Here is a 21977-nt window from a genome sequence, read left to right on the forward strand (position 1 = left end):
CCAAAAATAGAGTACTAAAATCATTAAAGAAATGTAATTGTCATTTTAGAAAATACTCACTGTTGCCAGGTGTGGTGGCTCACGCCTGTAATCCTAGCACTTTGGGAGGCCAAGGCGGGTGTATCGGGTGTATCATGAGGTCAAGAGATCAAGATCATCCTGGCAAACATGGTGAAACCCCTCCTCTACTAAAAATACAAAAATTAGCCGGGCACGGTGGCAGGCGCCTGTAGTCCCAGCTACTTGGGAGGCTGAGGCAGGAGAATGATGTGAACCCGGGAGGCAGAGCTTGCAGTGAACCGAGATCGCGCCACTGCACTCCAGCCTGGGCGACAGAGTGAGACTCCGTCTCAAAAAAAAAAAAAAAAAGATCATCTATGCCATCTACCAGAGTAACATTTTAGATTCAAAGATATAAATAGAGTAAAAAGATGGAAATACATATATCATGCAAACAGAAACCCTGAGAAAGCTATTCTAAGGTAGTTATACTAATATCAGACACAATGAATTTTAAAACAAAAAAAATTGACCAGGTGCGATGGCTCATGCCTGTAATCCCAGGACTTTGGGAGGCCAAGGTGGGCAGATCACCTGAGGTCAGGAGTTCTAGACCAGCCTGGCCAACATGGTAGAATCCCGTCTCTACTAAAAATATAAAAATTAGCTGGGCGTGGTGGCATGTGCCAATAATCCCAGCTACTCAGGAGGCTGAGGCAGGAGAATCGCTTGAAACCGGAAGGCGGAGGTAGCAGTGAGCTGAGATCACGCCATTGCAAATTATAAAAAAAAAGAAAAAAAAATTTTTTTTTAAGAGATAAGTTGGGACATTTTACAATAATAACATAAAATGGCCAACTCATCAGTAAGAAAGTACAAGTATAAACATATATGCACCCAATTAAACATCACCAAAGTACATGAAACAAAAACTGACAGAAATGAGTCAAAATTGATGATGACTGGAGACTTCAATATTGCATTTCCATTAATGGATAGAAAAACCATCAACTTCATAGTTCAACTAGACCTGAAAAACACATGCAAAACATTCCACACAACAAAAGAAGCTACATTCTTCTCAAAGGCTCATTAACATTGTCCATCATAGATTCTACACTAAGCCATTAAAGGAACTGAACAGCATGTACCCCAGTCACAATAGAGCGAACCTAGCAATTAATAACAAAAAAGTAGGGAAACTCAAATATGTGGAAATTAACACACATCCAAATTATTAATCAAAGGAGAAATCAAAACAGAAATTTGAAAATATACTGAGAGGAATGAAAAGGAATTCACAACATACAAAACTTAATGAAAGACAATTAGAGACATGCTTACAGGGAAATTTATTGCTGTAAATACCTATAATAAAAAAGAGAACTATTTCAAATCAATAACATAACTTTCAACCTAAGGACACTGGAAAAAGAACAGCAAATAGAAGCTAAAGTAAGCAGAAGGAAGGAAATAATAAAGATCATAGCAGAAACCAATGAAACAGAGAATAGAAAAGCAATGTAGAAAAACAATGAAACCAAAAGCACATTCAAACCAGCTTAACACAATTGACAAACCTTATTGTCATGAAAACGTATTTTGGGTATACGAACAAGAAGTAGTGAGTTGAAGGACACGGGAACTGGAGGACCAAGATAACTGCTGTTGCTAGGAACATCTCCCCTGCATCCCCTCACCTAAAAATGCTGACCAGATTGTAGGAAACCCGAACAATTCCTTTAAGTAGAAAGTAAATACATTAAGAAAGCAATTTAAATGGCTTTTTTTCTTTTCCCCTTTTTATTTTCATGATATAAAAGGTTAGACAGGCATGCATTGCAAATGTGGAGATCTGCCTCATCTTTCTGCTGCCCAAGACCACCTCAGTAAGATCCTCCTGAATAAACCTTCGACCATCTACCAGCCTGGAATGGTCTATCTCTTTCTTTGGTCTGAGAGCTTTCTCTCCATTATGTAGGACAACTCAGTTCTGGCAGGAAGTTTTCCTAACATTTTTCTAGACTGAGTAAGAAAAATAGAGAGAAGACTCAAATAACTAAAATCAGAAATGAAAGAGGATATATTACTTCCAGCATTGCAAAAAGAAAAGAACATTTAAGGAAAAATAATATGAACAATGGTATGCCAATATATTAGATAATTTAGATACAATGGAAACATTCCTAGACACCACCCAGTGACACTGATGCAAGAAAAAATGCTCTCACTAGACATAATAAGTAAAGAGATTGAATTATTAATAAAGAAACAACTCCACACCAAGAAAAGCCCTAGCCCAGAAAGTTTGCTGGTGAATTTTGTCCAACATTTGAAGAAGATTTAGGATCAATTCTTTCCAAACTCTCCAAAAAATAGAAGTGGTAGAGAGAGACATGTCCCAACTCATTCTATGAGGCCAGTATTACCATGACAGCAAAGCCATACAAAGACATCACGAGGAAAGAAAAATTCAGACCAATATATCTTATGAATACAGATGCAAAACTCTTCAATAAAATACAAGCCAACAGAGAGGCCAGGCGTGGTGGCTCACACCTGTAATCCCAGCACTTCGGGAGGCCAAAGTGGGCAGATCATGAGGTCAGGAGATTGAGACCATCCTGGCTAACATGGTGAAATCCCGTCTCGACTAAAAAATACAAAAAATTAACCAGGCATGGTGGCAGGTGCCTGTAGTCCCAGCTGCTTGGGAGGCTGAGGCAAGAGGGAGAATGGCATGAATCTGGGGGACAGAGCTTGCAGTGAGCTGAGATCACGCCACTGCATCCTAACTTGGGTGACAGAGCGACTCTGTCTCAAAAAATAAATAAATGAAATAAATAAATACAAGCAAACAGAATACAGCAACATGAGAAAATAATTATACCTCATGACCAAGTTGGATTCATCCCAAGTATACAAGGTTGGATAGCAGCCAGAATTATTTAATATAATACACCATACGAATACAGTAAGCAAAACCACAGTCATCTCAATAGTTCAGAAACAAAATCCCACATCCTTTCATGATGAAACGTTCAACAAAGAAGGAAAGAAGGGAACATCTTTAAACTAATAAAGGGCATATGAAAAACCACAGCCAATAGCATACTTAATGTTGAAAGCCTGTATACTTACATCCTAAGATGAGGAACAAGGTGGATAAATCCACTTTCACTACATCCATTCATATTGTGCTGGAGGTGCTAGCCAGGACAATTTGGCAACAGAAATAAATGCAAACCATCTAGATTAGGAAAGGAGAAGTGGGCCAGGCATGGTGGCACATGCCTGTAATCCCAGCACTTTGGGAGGCCAAAGTGGGTGGATCACTTGAGGTCAGGAGTTTGAGACCAGCCAGGCCAACATGGTGAGAACCCGTCTCTACCAAAAACACAAAAATTAGCCAGGAGTGATGGTGTGCACCTGTAACCCCAGCTACTTGGGAGGCTGAGGCACAAGAATCGCTTAAACCCAGGGGGCGGAGGTTGTAGTGAGCTGAGACTGCACCACTGTGCTCCAGCCTGGGCAACAGAGCCAGACTCCATCTCAAAAAAAAAAAAGAAAAAAAAAAAAAAGAAAAGCTGAGCCGGTGCATATCTTAAATAAACAATCCTCCTGTTCTCCGTATCAGTCTCTCTAGTCCTCAGTTTCCCGCGACATTTTTGGCGACCATAAAGGGACCAGAGACAGCAAGTTTACTGTCTCTTTTGCCTCTAAGGGCTAGAGCCCCAGACCTCAGGAGACCTGTGACCCCAGGTGCCACCAGGAGAACTGCAGCCCACAGAGGAGATCGGCTTTCATGTGACCCCGTGCCCCTACCCAGCAGCACAACAGAACCTAAAGAAAGGCTAAGGATGATTCCAGAAACAGTACGCTTCAAGAACTGCAGTAGTTTTAAGGTCCAAGGCAGGACCTGTCCCACAAGGACAGAAGAGGAGCTTGATCACCTCCCGAGGTGTGCCTAGCAGTCCAACCCAGAGAGGCTAAAGGCGGTGAGAAAGGCTTGCCAGTTCAGATGAAACTCACACCCCAACCGACGCAAGGTGCGAGAGTGGCTTGCAAGTCGGTCGAGAAAAAGAAACTAGAGATGGCGAGAGTGGCTTGCCACCCCAGTTAGGTACACAGGAACAAGGAGCAGAGAAGTGTGTGAAAGTGTGTGAATGAAAAGGCCTAATTAAGCTCATCAGCTGCGAAGTAAGGAGTCACAGATCTCCTAGCGTGGACTGTGTGCTCCGAGCGAAGGGTAAGGCCGACTAAGACTAGCAGCGATCTGCACGCGGCTAATAAGAACTGCCCTACAGCTCGGAGTCGTAGCAGGAATAAGGAACTCTCCAAAGCCAAGCAGCGTCTGAAAACTCCCATAATAGGAGACAGTGTGGTAGGCCGAAACGAGAGGGAAGAGTGTGCTGTGCCATAAAAGGAAGAATAGGAAGAAAGTCATCAAAAGTCACCCCATTAGAGGGCATGTTACAGAACTTTAAGAAAGGTTTTGCAGAGGATTATGGAGTTAAGCTAATCCCACAGGGGTTGAGAACTCTCTGTGAATTAGAATGGCCTTCTTTTAGTGTTAGATGGCTGACCGAAAGAACTATAGATAAGTAAATAATTGGCTGTGTATTGAAGGTGGTGACAAGAGTCAGAGGACAGCTGAGGCATCCAGATCAATTTCCTTATATTGATTCATAGTTAAGTATAGCACAGACAAGACCGGCCTGGATCCAGCCCTGTTTAGCAGCTTATTGCAAAACACGTGCAGCCTGAGCCCAGCCAACAGTGAAAGTAAGAGCAGCTTCACTGGCAGACACAGAGTTAAAGAAGTCCCAAAGAGAGCAAGAAAAGTCAGTTTTGCAGGAGCGGCCTGTTGGGGTCCGTGCCAGGGGTGGTGGAGAATGAAAGAACACACAAAAGACAAAGACACACAGAGAACATGGCAGCCGTGCTCAGAGCCTCCGCCTCACTTTACTTATACTCCATAAACCCCACGTCAGCAGAAAGAATGCAATGCAAAACAAACTTTCTTTTCCCATATGTAACCTTCTATTCAGTTGTTTCTATGCACTTCCTTATCTGCCCGCCTTCTTGGCGCCTACGGGAGTTCATTAAAAGTTCAATTGGAGATACTGTCCTTGAGCCCTATCTATTCTCAGCATACTGTTTTCAAAAGCCCCTGCATTTCCCCCCTTTTTTTTGTTGTTTTGCCTCAATCCTAAAAAGGTAGCCCATATTTGTTCTTGTGTTTTCTTTTGTTTTTGGAGGCGACGGAGGGAGCATTGAATCACCAAAAGAAGTAGACCCAGTCCAAGTGCCCAAAGCAATATGCTTCCAGAGATTGTAGAAATCCATGTCTTCATCTGGGTCCATGGGTTAAAGGCAACAAGGCGCTGACCCAGCTCCTGAAGGGTTACAGTTCCGGACAACACATGTAATTGTTGTCAAAATGCTTCGGAAGTGTTCTGAGTGAGCCCTTGGATGTCCAAACTAATATTTTTATGGCCTATTAATAATTTTTGGATTACGGTCCAATTTTGAGAGATGTTAAAAAGCACAGGCGTTACACAAAATTGAGTGGAGTTCCAATCACATTGTAATGTTATCCGAGTACTGAGGACAGTGAGCTGATCTCCAAGCCATGTCAAGGCTTGTTCCATGTTGTCCAATCTTTCAGCAAGTTGAGAATCAATGTTTCGTTGTTGAAGTCATAACCGGTGAGATTGTTCGTGCCATTGCTGCACAAATTCAGCATTTTGTATGCTTTGATGAAGAGCGAGCCCTGCTAGGGCCGCAGTGGAGACGATGGCGACAAGGCTCATCACCGAGGCAATTATAAGTCCAAGGGCACAGAGGGTTCGCTGGAGAGAAGTCCAAATATAAGTCTCAAGAGGTGATGCTCCCCATGGTCGCGTAAGGTTAACAGGTAGCCAAATTTCCTTACGAGCCCTGAGGATATAAATATCCTCAGTAAAGTTGTGCCACCAGGAATGATTGAGGCAAGACAAAAATGTACACGTATCTGTACAATTAACAATCCCCGTATCTTTATCCCATGTCAAATTCCCTGCTAATAATAGGTAGGGCTGACGGACACAAGCAATAATATATCAGGAGGTATTTTGATATAACTGAATATGAAAGGAGTTATTTGGGTTAGAAAGATTAAGGGGCATATTCCCCACAAAAATGCTAATGGCATTGCCTGCAGCTAACAACTTCCAAAGATGACTCTGTACTTAGGCCTCCTTCCCGCCATACCAAGGTTTCATTATTGTTAGCAGCAATACTTTTATTTACCCGGTGCCATTTCAAAGGTATGTGACTAAATTTTGTTTGAAAATCACCGTGCACACTTCAATCAGTTATTTGCATCCCATTGTATTCTAATAAAATCCGGGGTTTATTTCCCCGACATTGTTGCCACTCCAGCACCTCAATATTAGGAGAAACCTCTGGAATAGGACAAAAAGGTAAAGAACTAGGAATAGTTTCATTACTATATACAGTATGATTATAATAACAGTATTAGCAGCCCTTGACTATGATTATAGCGAACAACCCAGGCTTCCTGCGATTTTCGGAGACAATGAGAACTATTTCCCATGCATATTGGAAGTTCTTCCACTCCAAATTGGTATGTGTTGTTTATAATTCCCGTTTCCCGTTCTATATTGTCCTTGTCTATATAGGGGGACGGCATCCAAGTAGTGTCATTGGTGAAAACCTTAATTTCCGCCTCTCCCCAGGCGACTCCCTGATACAAGGGTGGAAAGGGAATATAAGTGCAATATTCATACAAAGCCTCACTAAGGGAAATAAGTCCCCCGCCGAGGCACATCCAACAAAAGAAGAAATGCATGCTGAATCCAGTTTTCTTTTCAACAGGGTTTCAATCATCTTGTAGGAAACCACTCAGGTCCGCTCCCTGTAAGGACAAGAACATAGCCCCGTCCCTGTTTCAGAACTTGCCCTAGAACATACTTACCTTCTTCATTAGGATACCAAATCTTTAAATTGTCAGCGGGGACTATCACCGAGGTAGGTGAAGAAAGATGGGTTACGACAGCGGAGTCTTGCAATTGTCTCCATTGATTCAAAAAATAATTAAGGTAAAAAGAACCTTCAAAATCAAAAAAATTAAGGTAGAAAGGTTAACCTTCAAAAAAATCTGGTTTTTTGGGGGGCTCATTTCCCCCTTTTTTTTGTTTTAGCAGTTGAGTTTTTAAGGTTAAATTTGCGCGCTTAATGATGGCTTGACCTTGACTGTTGCCCGGGATACCGGTGATATATTGAATATTGTATTGCTGTAAGAAAACATGTAATTTATGAGAGACATAAGCAGGGGCATTATCAGTTTTAAGTATAAGAGGAATGCCCATGATGGCGAAACAAACTAAGAGATGAGTAATAACAGAAATGAGAAAAGATATCAATGGTATGATGAACATTTTAATCGTCCAAAAGAAGGGACATCTCGTGGATTAACCCCAGGATGGAAGGATGGAATGCTCAGAGGAGCACAGGAAGGACAAGCTCGAATAACAGAACGAGCTTGTTTATGAGTTAAATGAAACCATCGTTGAAGGCCAGAACTATTAGTGTGATGTAGAGTATATATATATATATATATATTTTTTTTTTTTTGAGACGGAGTCTCGCTCTGTTGCCCAGGCTGGAGTGCAGTGGCCGGATCTCAGCTCACTGCAAGCTCCGCCTCCCGGGTTCACGCCATTCTCCTGCCTCAGCCTCCCGAGTAGCTGGGACTACAGGCGCCCACCACCTCACCCGGCTAGTTTTTTGTATTATTTTTTTAGTAGAGACGGGGTTTCGCCGTGTTAGCCAGGATGGTCTCGATCTCCTGACCTCGTGATCCGCCCGTCTCGGCCTCCCAAAGTGCTGGGATTACAGGCTTGAGCCACCGCGCCCGGCTTAGAGTATATTTTTGTTCTGCAGCATGTAGGTGGCCGATTAAAAGCAAATCAATCTGAGTATTACCATGAACTAATGGTCCAGAAAGTTGAGAATGAGAACGAAGATGAGTGATGAATAAAGGAGCTCGACGTTGGCTCAAAGTAAAGGATAATAAAGAAAAGAATTTCTGAAGAGAAGAAGTAGCACAAAGAGGTAAAGTGGCCTGAGAAATATAAGAAGTAAGATAAACGGCGTATTGAGAATCACTAACAATGTTACAACCAGTAGTAGGGAAATCAAGTAAGACCATGAGAATAGCAAACAATTCTCCCTATTGCACTGAGGGATAAGGATAAACTGTAACTCAAGATTGATGAAGCTTCTTGCCAAGAATCAGAAGTTGCAAGAAGATAAGTGATCTGACTATGAGTGAATTGAGAGATAATTAAGGAAGGATCTCCTCCCCAAAGTTGTTGACAGTGATGCCGTCCTTTGATGATCAGTTCAGCTAAACAATCGATATAAGTAGCCAAGCATTTAGATGTTTTATTGGACAAAAAGATCCATTCTAGTGGCCGATTGGTCTGATGAATCATTCCTGTAGGAGAATGTAAAGTATGAAATAAACAAAAGGAAAGGGGAACATCAGGAAGGGGCCTTTTAAAGTTGCTCTTCTACAAGCTGGAGTTCCTGTAAAGCCAAAGGAGTTAAATGGCGTGAGTTGTCCAAGTGACTGTCTCCTTCTAGAATAGAAAAAAGATGTTATATTCCGAAAACAGGACGCATCATTTGAAAGTCATTTAATATTTTGAAATGATCACGTTGACTTTGAATTTTTTGGGGTCGAATATTTTGTGCTCCTAAGGTATAACCTAAATATTGAATAGGAAAATCCAGTTGAATTTTTTCTGGGGCAATATTAAGTGAATAGAAAGAAAGCTGAGTTTGTAATGATGCAAAAGGACAAGTTCTTGAGACAAGGTAGGGCTGTTTAACATACCTTGAGGTAAAACTTTCCATTGATATTGAGAAAGTGGCTGAGAATTATTAAAAACAGGGACAGAGAAGATCCATACAATGATAAATTAACACAGTTGGAAACTGATTTTTTACAGGATTTAAAGTCCTATGTATGAATTTTTTGACATATAGTAGGGCTATTAAGTATACCCTGAGGAAGAAGCTTCTGCTGATATTTTTGAATGGGTTGTCCATTATTATATTTAGGAATAATAAAGGCAAACTTTTTACAATCTTGAGGTTGTAACTGAATAGAGAAAAAACAATTTTTGAGATCTATGACCATTAATTTTTAACTTTGTGGGATAAGGGCAGGATTAGGAAGACCAGGCTGTAAACTTTCCCTAGGTTTAATGTAAACATTTATAGTTTTAAGACAAGACAAAGACGGGAATTCCATGCAGAAATACGTGGCTTTATATTCCTCTCGGCCATTTGTTTTTTGACTTACTCTTTTAGAGTCCTAAGTATTTCTTTAAATAATGGTCACTGTTTCACCTAAATAGGAGTCGTGGCTATGAGTTTAAAGGATTGTAGCCCATTCTGAACATCATATTTTGGGCAGCTGAGGAAATATGAGGAATGTTTTAAAAAGCAGCAAATTGTTGTGAAACATCTTGTTCCCAAAAATTAATATTGATAGGAACAATATAAAAATAAAAAAAAAACACTTGACCTTGTTGACCTTTAGGACCGACACAGGTTAAAGGTTCTACATCTTGATAAATCACAGAAGCAGCACCCAAGCCAGTGAGTATAACTGAAACTTGTCTTTTTTCCCATTGTATAGGCCACTAATTTAAACAAATAATAGACATATTCACCCCCGTATCAATTAACCCCTTAAAAACTATTTCATTAATGTGCAATGAACATAAGGGCTTTTTAAAGTTTCCCAGAAAAGTTTTTTCTGTGCTACCAAACCCTCCCTATTGAGAATACGTTCCCCTGCCTCTAGGCATATAAATTGTGAGACTTGAACCATAATAAGAATTTTATTAGTAACATCATGTCCTTTTGGCAAAGGGCCACACACTCTAATAGCTAATTTATATACTCCTCTATTAGGAGACAAAGTATAAGGCTGAGTAATAGCTAAGTCAGCAGGGGCGCTCTGCTTAGTTGCCGCATAAGGTTGAGAAACTGGGGTAAGGTGTAGGATCCTTAAGGAGGACTTGAATTTATTCCTTGATGTTGTAGGCCATTGCTCACTGGGTATTGTATGCAGATTCAGTCAATAATCCAAGGCTAAATGGATACTTGAAATTGGGATTGGATCTGGTGCTGAGATACAACTTTTACTTAGTTATTGATTTTTCTTTCCTCCGATTATTCCAAGGATGGTGACTACCAATTTTGTACTTTATAGAGCAGTCTAGAGGAAAGGGTTAAGCATGTAAGCTCTGGGGACAGAAAGTCATATTTTCAAAATATAATAGCTATATGACCTTGGATACATTTATAAAACTGTCTTAACTCTGTTTTCCTGTCTACAAAATGGTAATAATTATAACACTTGTCAGTCTTAAAGGGATGTTGGAAGAACTAAATGCAAGTGAAGATTTTTTCACAGTAGTGGACCCATAGTAAGTACTCGGTATACTATGGCTATTATTACTGTTATTATTGTTAATATTACGTCTATTTATTTTAGCTCTTTAATGTAACAAGTGCAGAACCATAATCTCACATCCTTCAGAGTCACGCTGATCTTGTATTTTTTGGTCCTTTGACTAGTTTAGTGATTTATTACAAGAAACCTAGTTAGTTTGTGCATTCTTTTCCTTTCTTATATTTCTCATTTGTAAAGACTGATAAACCAACTACATTTTCAGACCTGGTGACATAAATTGTTGGGGCCCCAAGCCTGTGGGCCCCGGCTCCCATTTCCTAGGAGAGGAGACAGTAAATTTCCACTTTTATCAGTTTTGAAATGACATTTATTTGTCCAATGTCGACCTTTACCACAACATTTGTACACCTCTGAAGGCAGCTTTCTGCCTTGAGGGATAAAAGTGTTCAATTTTTATGACATTCTTTTTTGAAATGTCTAGGTTTACCACACTGAAAACAAACACCTTATTTGTTATTTCCTTTTAAGGCTTTAGACAAAGCTCCAGCAAATAATTGAGCATTATAAATAGCCCCTCCAACACTAACACAAGTTTTAATATATTTATCTAAATTGGCCCCATTGGCCTTTAACGATTTTAACAATTTTTGACAGTCAGCATAAGCAGTTTTAAAAGACAATGTTTGTAACAAAATTTTTGAAGCAAGGTCAGCACCCACAATTTTCAAGACAGCATCCTGAAGATGGGCTACGAAATCTGGATATTGTTCATTTGTGCCCTGTAAAATCTTCACAGAGGAAAGGGAAGATTTTCCTGTTATCTCTACCTTATTTTAGGCCCTTAAAAACAAAGTCTTGATTTGAGTAAGGGCAACATCATCTAGACCAGCCTGAGCATTAAGAGTAGCATATTGGCCCGTGCCTGTGAGTTGTTCCTCAGTGGCTCCTGGGGGATCACACATAACATTTTTTCTAGCCTGTACATGCACCTTGTTCATTTACCAGCTGTGCAATTGTAACCACTGAGAACGATCAAGAAAAGCCTTCCCCAAAGTCTTCCAGTCTATAGGAATTATCAAATTTTCTGATGAAAAAATATCAAGAAGACCAAGGATAAGGGTTCATAGTTAGAAATGGCAGCTTTCATTTCTTTTAAAAATTTAATTTGTAAGGCATTGAATTGGACATTATTGCTACCATTTGAAAACTGAGCATTAGGAGCAAAAGAAGCACAAATAATTGGAAACAGATCCAGCTCCTTAAATTTTTTTTTTCCCTCCCCCAATGGCGGGCAAGGCACTGAGAAAACTTTGCCAAATAAAGGTAAATATAAGGAAGCCGGGGGGTTGGAGGCACTGGAAAATCCTCTTTTAACAGGGCAGAAGGAAAAGAAACAGGGAAAGCTCACAAAGGTGAATTAGAAGAATGTATCTGTAATATTTGTTGAAGCATTTCCATAATACACTGCATGTCAGAATTTCCCTTAGAAGAAGGAAGAGCTGGCTTTTTCTCCTCTCCCCCTTTTGCTACCCTGGCACAAATGGGCTCCATTTCAGATTTATTTTATTTTATTTTATTTTTCCAAATCCTCAGATACCTTTCCTCCTGTGGCTACGTTACCACACTCCGAATCAGTCTCAAGTAACTCTAATGTCTGAGTGATAGAGTTACACAAGGTCCACAATCTTAGAGGCATAATATCCCCTAACTGGAGCGCTCTAAGCAGAGCTTTTACTACCTGTAACCATTTTTTCCGATTCAGCTGCACTTTAGTCTGATACTGAAACCAGTAACAATGTTGTTCAACATGGGCAAACAATCGCTTCAAAGTCTTTTTCTTTCACTTCTACTCCCATAGACAGCAACAGTCCTTGAAACAGCCATAAATATTCTGAGGCCAGAGAGATGGAATTCCCATAATGAAAACTTAAGAAGGTTCCCCTTAACAATATCCGAGCCTTACCCGCTCCTAGGGGGTTCCCCTTCTTGTTCTCCCCTACTCACCCGTGCTGACCCTGCTCGCTGCGCCACTTGTTGGGGTCCGTGCCGGGGGTGGTGGAGAATGAAAGAACACACAAAAGACAAAGACACACAGAGAACATGGCGGCCGCGCTCAGAGCCTCCGCCTCACTTTATTTATACTCCATAAACCCCACGTCAGCAGAAAGAATGCAATGCAAAACAAACTTTCTTTTCCCAGATGTAACCTTCTATTCAGTTGTTTCTATGCTCTTCCTTATCTGCCCGCCTTCTTGGCGCCTATGGGAGTTCATTAAAAGTTCAATTGGAGATACTGTCCTTGAGCCCTATCTATCCTCAGCATACTGTTTTCAAAAGCCCCTGCAGCGGCCAGAAAGAACAGAGATTCTTCCTCCATATGTTCCAGCCTAACCCTCTTTACCGAGTCCAACAGCCCCCCAGGAGCCAGACTCAAGAGCCAGCATTCTCCAAGTTTCACCCTGAAGGGGAGGATCAGAGCCTTGAGAGGCCAGGGAAGGAAGTCAAGATAGTCAAGCAGGCTGTCTAGATCCAGTGGTGATCAAGCTCTGCAAATGCCTCTCTAGGAGACGCGAGGACCCATTTATTATGATGACCAAGGCCAAGTCCAAAGAAGGCAATGGACTTTCATCAGTCAGCCTTTCCAACCACTGACCTTTTAAACTGGAAACACCACACTCTCTCCTACACGGAGAAGCCTCCAGCTCTTACAGATCTGATGCATCCATCTTTCTGACACACAATCCAGCCTGGCCAGATCTGATGCATCCATCTTTCTGACACACAATCCGGCCTGGCCAGACTGCCAGCAGCTCCTCCTCATGTCATTTAACACTGAGGAGCGCAGGAGAGTAACCTAGGCAGCTCCCCGCTGGCTAGCAGCCCATGCATCAGCCGACACAGTGCATGCCCGGCATACACTGAAGGTCATTTCCCAGACCAAGACCCTAACTAGGACCCAGAGGATGCAACTCAGCTTCAGCGTTTGCAGAGGTACTAAGAGGCACCTCTGCAGAGGCTGAGATGGTGGAAAGAAAGACATTAATATAGAGAAGATTTCAGAAGTGCTTCCAGGAAGTGATGAGAGCCCTAGCCAGTTTTATGAAAGATTCTGTGAGGTATACTGGCTTTCACCCCGTTTGACCCTGAGGCCACTGAAAATCAGCGTATAGTGAATACGTCATTTGTAGGACAGGCCCAAGGTGAAATCAAATGAAAGCTTCAGAAGTTAGAAAGTTTTGGCCGGGCGCGGTGGCTCACGCCTGTAATCGCAGCACTTTGGGAGGCCGAGGCGGGTGGATCATGAGGTCAGTAGCTCGAGATCAGTCTGGCCAAGATGGTGAAATCCCACCTCTACTAAAAATACAAAAAATTAGCCGGGTGTGGTGGTGGGCGCCTATAATCCCAGCTACTTGGGAGGCTGAGGCAGAGAATTGCTTGAACCCAGGAGGCGGAGGTTGCATTGAGCCAAGATTGTGCCATTGAACTCCAGCCTGGGTGACAGAGTGAGATTCTGTCTCAAAAAAAAAAAAAACAAAAAAAAAAAAAACAAAAAAAAAAAGAAGAAGAAGAGGAAGAGGAAGAAGTTTTGCAGGTATGAATGCCACCCAGCTTACAGAAGTAGCCTCCAAAGTGTATGTTAACTGTGACCAGGAGGCAAAGAAAGAAGCAGATTGGAGGCTTAAGATCTGTTGGCAGCAGCTCTTATAGAAAAAGAGATTAGCAGTGTAAGATGACGTGGACGCAGATGTGGACATAGAAGAAGTCAATTTAGACAAGGATTTGAAAGTTGACCAAGGCTAGAGAAGGATCAGTGTGCGAGATGCAAAAAGAAAGGACACTAGAAAGATGAATGTCCAGAAGGCAATGAAAGAAATGGCCGGCCAGGCGCGGTGGCTCAAGCCTGTAATCCCAGCACTTTGGGAGGCCGAGACGGGTGGATCACGAGGTCAGGAGATCGAGACCATCCTGGCTAACACGGTGAAACCCCGTCTCTACTAAGAAATACAAAAAACTAGCCAGGGGAGGTGGCGGGCGCCTGTAGTCCCAGCTACTTGGGAGGCTGAGGCCGGAGAATGGCGTGAACCTGGGAGGCGGAGCTTGCAGTGAGCTGAGATCTGGCCACTGCACTCCAGCCTGGGCTACAGAGCAAGACTCCGTCTCAAAAAAAAAAAAAAAAAAAAAAAAAAAAAAGAAATGGCCAAGGCCGTGAGACAAAAAGGCCATTGGCCAAAGGCTGCTGCACCTTCGAGGAACCAGATACTGATCTGATCAGGCTAGCAGGAGCTGAAAGATGGGAGGATGAAGACAGACCGTGCTCCTTCTTATTAGGCCTCCAAGAGCCCATTGTCACATTAGAGGTTGAAAGCAGTAAGATTCTCCTGTATCTAGATTATAAATTTCTCACTGATGGCTAAGCCATTATGTGAAGTTACAAAAAAAAAAAAAAAAAAAAAAAAAAAGAGAGAGAGAGAGAGAAAAAGAACCCCTCTTCTAAGAAACTGAACAGGAGAAGGAGCCATGCCTTCATGCCTTGTGAAAACTTGCTTATAGACCTTACCAAAATGCCCCGTGCCAGAGGCTATCAGTATATGCTAGTGTTTATTTGCACTTTTTTCAGGATAGGTTGAGGCTTTCCCCACCAGGACAGAAAAAGCACAAGAAGTGACTAAAGTACTGTTAAAAGACATTATCCCCAGGTTTAGACAGCTTCTAACTTTAAAGTCAGACAATAGGCCGGCATTTGTAGCTGAAATAGTGCAAGACGTAACAAGACTGTTAAAAATAAAATAGAAGTTGCTTCCTAAGGCCATTGGTCTCCTGTGTTAGTCTTTCTACAAACATAACATGAAACATAACAAGAAGCCTATCGGCCGCAAAGTTCCAGAAAAGTAGAACGCATGAACCAGACACTCAAGCAGTTACTGAAGAAATATTGCCAAGAGACTCATCGTAAGAGGTCAAAGGAAGGTCTCCTCTTAAACCAAACCAAGGTCCCTCCCTTTTACCAAGGGCCTATTTCTCTGTATTTTGATGCTTGTCAGGCAGCAGACCAAGACTCCCCTGTCTGTGGTAACTTACCTTTAGAAAGATACTGTAGAAATGACAACAAATATGTATGCATGCCAAGAGTAACTCCACCTTGTTCCCCTAGGACCCCAGAAAAAGATTGTTGGCATTGCATATCGTAGCACCCTGGCACACAACAAAGGTCAATTATGCTTACCGAAATGCAAGTTCCAACTCTTAAATCATTCTATGAGCAAGAAGACCAGAAGTTACCAGAGCCTACTCCTTTAGCTGAAAACCTGTTTGCTCAGCTGGCTGAACACACTGCTGGCAGCCCAGGCGTTTCATGTTATGTTTGTAGAAAGATTAACATAGGAGACCAATGGCCTCAGGAAGCAAAAGAGTTAATGCCACAAGATAATTTAACTCTCATTGACTCTTCCCCAGAACTGATGCCCACAAGTTCAAGTGTCTGGCTCTTAAAAATTTCTATTATCAAGAGATACTGTGTTGCTTGCTGATGCAGTAGGAGAACTAACCTGCTTAGGACAGCAATATTATATTGAAACACTAAAGAAAACTTTGTGGCGAGGCAGAGATGACTCCAAAGCACCTCATCCAAATCCATTCTCCTGTTTCTCTCCTGTAAACCACACCTGATATCAGCTTGAAGCTCCAAATGCTTGGCAAGCACCCCCTGGTCTTTATTGGATCTGTAAGCCACAGGCTTATTGACAGTTGTCAGCTAAATGGACAAAGTCCTGTGTGTTTGAAACAATTAGACCATGTTTTTTCCTACTCCCACTGCAACAGGGAGAAACTTTAAAGTATCCCATCTATGATGAAGTTAGAAGAAGCAAAAGAGATGCAGACATAAAAAGAGATACAGAAATAGGAGATTAGAAAGACACAGATTGGCTCTCTGAAAGAATAATTCAATACTATAGGCCAGCTACGTAGGCACAAGATAGGTCATGAGGATACCACACTCCTATTTACATGCTTAGCTGCATCATAAGGTTGCAGGCAGTACTTGAAATGATGACTAATGAAACAGCAAATGCATTCGATTTACTGGCCCAGCAAGCCACAAAAATGAAGAATGCTATTTATCAGAACAGATTAGCTTTAGACTACCTCCTAGCCCAGGAAGGAGGAGTGTGTGGAAAGTTCAGTCTAACAAATTGCTTCCTGGAAACTGATGACAATGGAAAGGCAGTTATAGAAATAACTGCAAGAATGAGAAAATTATCCCATGTTTCAGTTCAAACTTGGAAAACGCAGTCTCCAGATTCCCTCTTTGGAGGCTGGTTTTCCTTCTTCAGTGGATTTAATAAGAATACTCCTGGACATACTAAGAGTTTGCCCAATACTCCCTTGCCTCTTACCCCTCCTTGTTAGAAGCATTCAGTCAACTATAGAGGCAACAGTAGCTAAGCAAACTACCACTCAGCTAATGGATCTGTGTAAATATCAGCCTGTGCCTAAAGAAGAAAACTTGTCTCTTCAGGCAGAACTAAGTAATAGTGATGCCTTCTATTAAACTTCTTTTATAAAAGGCATCAAAAGGAGGAAACTGAGGCACGAATTTAAAAATAAATATGCATTCATTCACTCCAAGAAAGGTCACAGGCAAGGCAAAGGTTAAAAAGAAAAGAACAAGTTTTCCTCTGTCTAGTAAGCTCACTTCAAAGACAGTTATAAGCTAACACTGTTTGAGAAGCCAAGGCCAAAGGAATAGGCTCCAGACAACCCCCACTTCCAGAGCAAAGTTAAAAGAAAACAAAAGACAGAAAGACAAATTCCTTTACTGTTACTGCTTTCCCTGGCTTCTTAAGCATGATGATGTATTTACAAATGTCTGTATTTAGCCGGTTCTTATTTTTTTTCGAGGCAGCTACAAGGCCACCGGCTACACAAGGCCACAAGTTATGCCAAGTCAACAGTTCCCTATAGATTACGTGACCAGTCACTGTATGATTAACAGCTTTTGTTTTGCTTCTGTGAGTTTGCTTATAAAAGCCCCGCTCCGTCTTTGTTCAATGCTCAGCTTTTTAGATATGAATCCACGAATCCGGTGCATACCCTCAAATAAACAATCCTCCTGTTCTCCATATTGGTCTGCCTAGTCTCTCTAGTCCTCTATTTCCCGCAACACCAGCACTTTTGAAGGCCAAGGTGGGCAGATCACTTGAGGCCACGAATTCGAGACCAGCCTGGGCAACATGGGGAGACCCCATCTCCATTAAAAACACAAAAATTAGCCGGGCGTGGTGGCGCTCGCCTGTAGTCCCAGTTCCTCTGGAGGCTGAGGCAGGAGGATCGCGTGAACCCGGGAGGTGGAGGCTGCAGTGAGCTGAGATCCCGCCACTGCCCTCCAGCCTGGGAGACGGAGGGAGAATCCGTTAAAAAAAAAAAAGGTTTTTCTGTAACAGCAACACTTAGAAGTAAAAAAGAAGTAAGATTACTTGCTAATATAATTGACCAGTTGGCCGCATTCGAATTTTCCCAATATTCCCACAATGTGCCTGGTTGTCAAACCAGGATTTATTAACCAGATTCCATGTCTGTCAGGCGGGGAGACGCCAACCCGGATGCGTCCTCGGCTCAGGCTTGGAACAGAATTTCCCGCCTCGGTACCGCAGTGGCTCGTGGGAAATGCCGTCGCGGCTTCCAATGACGTCACCAGCACTGGACGGTGGGAAGGGCTCTTCCGGATGGCCTTTGCGCATGCGCCGCCCCGCCTATGCCACCATCTTCCGCCAGAGAAACCCGGCTCCTGCTGCCGTCCAGAGGCTGCTCTGGAAGCTCTGGGGTTGGGGTGTTCATCCCTGCAGGTTGGTGGTAGGATGAAACAGGACACAGCGGGCTTGGAGGCACCATAGGGAGGCGGGGCCGACGTGCCCCAGTTGGTGGGAGCAGAGGCGTGGGCACATCTCGGGGGAGGGCGGGGCCTGACGCGCAGGTGCGGGCGGCGGACTAGCGCTGGGGCTAAAAGGGCGGCGCTGCTGGGAGGGCGGGCGTGGGATCTCGGCACTGAAGCCAGTTCCAGAGGCGCCGGAGCGGGTGGGCGAAGCCGGTGGCGCGGGGACGGGATCTGCAGGCCGCCCCTACCTGGGAGGTCTGCGGGGAGGCTGCGCTCCGGCACCGCATGGACCTTGTGCGGCATTCCATGCACCCCCTTGTAAGGTCAGCATACGGACAGTTCTAGGAAGATGCCCCTCATTCCCAGATGAGGAGTACGAAGCGCGTGCACACCGTCCTACTACCTGGCGAGGGTATTAGTGGGGTTTCCCGGTGTCTTTTCAGCAAGTGAAGATTCTGCTTGTGTCCCCTTCCTACGCATCCCATCCCCGCTTTAGTTTATAGGAGTTTATACAAGATCTGGTTTCTAGGGAAGTTGGGGGTGCCAGATGATGGTCCTGTTTTCTTTATAATAAAGTTTGGAGGAGGGCGCCTTTTAGGAATCCCACCTAAAAGAACACCTCTCTGGACTAACCCTCTCACTGGTGCTTCAAAGCAGGGGAAGTGTCACAGGCGAAGATTCCAGTTTGTATGACCCAAGCAGTTATTTTCCCACTCCCCGGAGTGGTCCAGATTTGGTTGATAATACCTTATCCAGTAGCTCTCAAATGCTGGGTGGTAGCGGAAGGTTTGGACCAACATTGAGAAAGAAGAGGGGAGTTTGGCTGCGGGTGACAGGCAAGGGCCAAAGAGATGTTACTTACTGGAGGGGACTTAATAGTGTTGTCCTGAGTGGAAAAATAACCTGTTATACCTGAGAGGATTTGTGTGGAGTACTCTGTAAACACACTTTAATTCGTTCAATCTTTTCTCATTGTTTCCAGTGGCTGAACTTTCTTAAAAGTAGTCTAGGTCAAGGCGGGAGGATCACCTGAAGTCAGGAGTTCGACACCAGCCTGGCCAACATTTTGTGAAACCGTGTCTCTTCTAAAAAATACGAAAATTAGCTGGGCGTGGTGGCGCACACCTGTATAGTCCCAGCTACTTGGGAAACTGAGGCAAGAGAATCACTTGAACCCGGGAGGTGGAGGTTCCAATGAGCTGAGGTTGTGCCACCCTGCTCTAGCGTGGGCAACAGAGCGAGAGTCTGTCTCTCAAAAAAAAAAAAAAAAAAGTCTGTCACGAAATTTAGTGTCCAGTGATATGCCGAAGCTCCCGCTATCCTGGTAGCTCTTCCTGGCAGTTCGGTAAGGCTTTGCCAAACCATTTCCACCTTATGAGAAAGATGAAAAAAATTTGGCTTTGAGGAGCTGTGACTTGCTGGGGCCACATGATATGCAGATGTTATGCTTCCTGACTTTTTGGCTAGTGTTATTCATTTTGCTCCAATTAAGTCAAAAGTTTTTTTTTTCTTTTTTTTTTTTAGATTTTTGTTGACACTGAAGTCAACTAAGAACAAACATTGCTTTAAAGTACTTTCTCAGCCCCTCCGTGCCTGCCCACCCCTCCCACTGGAAAAAATAATAATAAAGTACTTTCCCTTGCCGGGCATAGTGTCTCACAGCTGTAATCATAACACTTTGGGAGGCCAAGACAGGAGGATCGCTTGTGCACAGGAGTTTGAGACTAGCCTTGGCCATATAGGGAGACCCTATGTGTTTACAAGAAGAAAAAAAATTAGCTGGTTGTGGTGGCATGCACTTGTGGCCCCAACTACTTGGGGGGCTGAGGTGGGAAGATCACTTGAGCCCAGGAGGGCGAAGCTACAGTGAGCTGTGGTTGTGCCACTGCACTCCAGCCTGGGTGACAGAATGAGACTCTGTCTCAAAACCGACCAACCAACCAACCAAGCAGAAACATTCCGTTAACCATCTCTGTTCCTTGTTATCCCCAACTCTTCCTGTGAATTATGTGACCTCAAGGGCAAATAACACAAGTGTTTCCCACTTAGTGTCAGTAATCTGTTCTTGGAAATCATAAATTCTGTAGGAAAATAATAGCATATTTTACATATTTAAAGAGGGAAGATTAGACCATGTCTCACTTCTATTCCAAACCAGTGTCTTAAAATGTAAGTAAAATACAGTACAATGCTTACTTATAAGAGATCCTTTTTGTGTATTATGTTTTTTTAAAGTCAACAGACATTTTTATGATGTGAAGAACCTTAAAACACAATTTACTAATATGCAAAGAGTTGCTTTTTACGATTCACATGGTCTCTTAGCACCAGCAGTCTCACTGATATCCATCAAGTTGGCATTGTGATTTGCAAAACTTCGACATGAGGTTGTGATGTTCTAGTGATTGTACTTGACAAGTAATTTCACATTATCTCCTTCACATGATTTTCTTAAAAACATTGAGTTCTGGTGGCTTAGGTGTATCAGTTACTATTTTCTGTCTGAAGAACCAATGAAACTCACTGGCTTAAAAAGAAGTGACCGTTTTATTTGATAGAAGTTCTGTTGATTCACATTTTGGCGTGTGTTCACCTGGGCATTTCCTTTACTAATGTTGTCTGGATCACAGATGAGGCTTTAGTCATCTGGTGCCTTCACTCACATGTCTGATGGTTCATGCTGACCCTTGTCCGAGAAGGCAAGCACCAGTGGGCAAGTACTTTTCCAGACTATATTTTCATCATATTTTCCATGTCCCATTGGCAAAAGCAAGTCAAATGGCAGAGCCCTGTTCGTTATCAGAGCATACTCTATGAGGTCTGAGATACAGGGAGACATGTCATTAGGAAACATTACTAAAACAGTATATCCCAAGAAATATACAATATGTACATTTTCCCCCCTATATAATTGTAGGCAAAAAATGTTGGGTTGCAAGATGCATCCTTTCAATGATGCATAGGTATATAAAAGATGCATCCTTTCAATGATGCGTAGGTATATAAAAGATGCATTCTTTCAATGATGCAAAGGTATAAAAGCAAGATGTGTTCTAGTGGAAGCACCTATATGGAATCGTGTAGAATCTCCATATTAGTAGTGAAATAGTTAATGTGGCTGAATTATATTTCTACAATATTAATTTCATTGAAGACTAAGTGTATATTTCTTTGGTTTAAATTATTACATTGTTTCTTTGGGCAAATTAATTGTTCCTAAATCAGTAGGTAATACATGTTTTCATTAATCCAAAAATAAATTGTATGTATCTCTACTAGTTAATGTAATTGTGGGTACATCTTCAGTGGGATATTTGTTGTCCCTTATTGAGGCATGAATGACTGTTCTGTCACAGGGAGGTTTTGTTGTTGTTTTAGTCTTTTCCAGCTATTGTGTAGAGCATTTTGGGCAGGAGAATCTAGGACCAAGCCACACCAGTTCTCTCCTTAACCCACTCCATTCGACTGTTCTCCCAGCTATGCTTCCAGAGTGCTCTGTGCGTTTCCACAATCAACAAACAGTGAATAAATCTCTGGTGAGTTATTTGTTTATATATTCCTCACTTTGTTTTACATTGCATTTTTTACCTTTATGGAGTCCAT

General features: G+C 42.4%; 1 protein-coding gene and 2 long non-coding RNA genes across 17 annotated transcripts in view; 2 read left to right on the forward strand and 1 right to left on the reverse strand.

Annotated features, from left to right (window-relative positions):
* Window positions 1-6681: 6681 nt before the first annotated feature.
* Window positions 6682-12573, reverse strand: LOC141409124 (uncharacterized). Of its 2 annotated transcripts, none has more exons than XR_012427901.1 (2): window positions 12506-12573; window positions 6682-6751 (listed from the first exon to the last, which is right to left on the reverse strand). It is a non-coding gene; the product is annotated as an uncharacterized lncRNA (long non-coding RNA). The 2 variants fall into 2 exon arrangements; XR_012427900.1 differs by having other exon boundaries at window positions 6682-6922.
* On the forward strand, window positions 8548-9335 carry LOC135967669 (uncharacterized). The gene is made up of 2 exons (XR_010581839.2): window positions 8548-8669; window positions 9169-9335. It is a non-coding gene; the product is annotated as an uncharacterized lncRNA (long non-coding RNA).
* Window positions 12574-18250: 5677 nt separating the features above from the next.
* Window positions 18251-21977, forward strand: part of LOC102117372 (uncharacterized) — a 32137-nt gene continuing 28410 nt past the window's right edge. For 11 of the 14 annotated variants that reach the window (XM_074024350.1, XM_074024368.1, XM_074024354.1 and 8 more), the window contains exons 1-2: window positions 18274-18345; window positions 21753-21910. Coding sequence is in view for 2 of the 14 variants with exons in the window: in XM_015444370.4 (XP_015299856.3) it covers window positions 18255-18345; window positions 21753-21910 (249 nt within the window). In the remaining 12 variants the exon portion in view is untranslated. Of the gene's footprint in view, window positions 18346-19356; window positions 19720-21752; window positions 21911-21977 lie in introns of those variants that run through there. The other 3 variants (XM_074024339.1, XM_015444370.4, XM_045382592.3) reach the window with 3 other exon arrangements.

The sequence above is a fragment of the Macaca fascicularis genome, chromosome 1, assembly GCF_037993035.2.
Source record: "Macaca fascicularis isolate 582-1 chromosome 1, T2T-MFA8v1.1".
In the NCBI taxonomy this organism is placed as follows: Eukaryota; Metazoa; Chordata; class Mammalia; order Primates; family Cercopithecidae; genus Macaca; species Macaca fascicularis.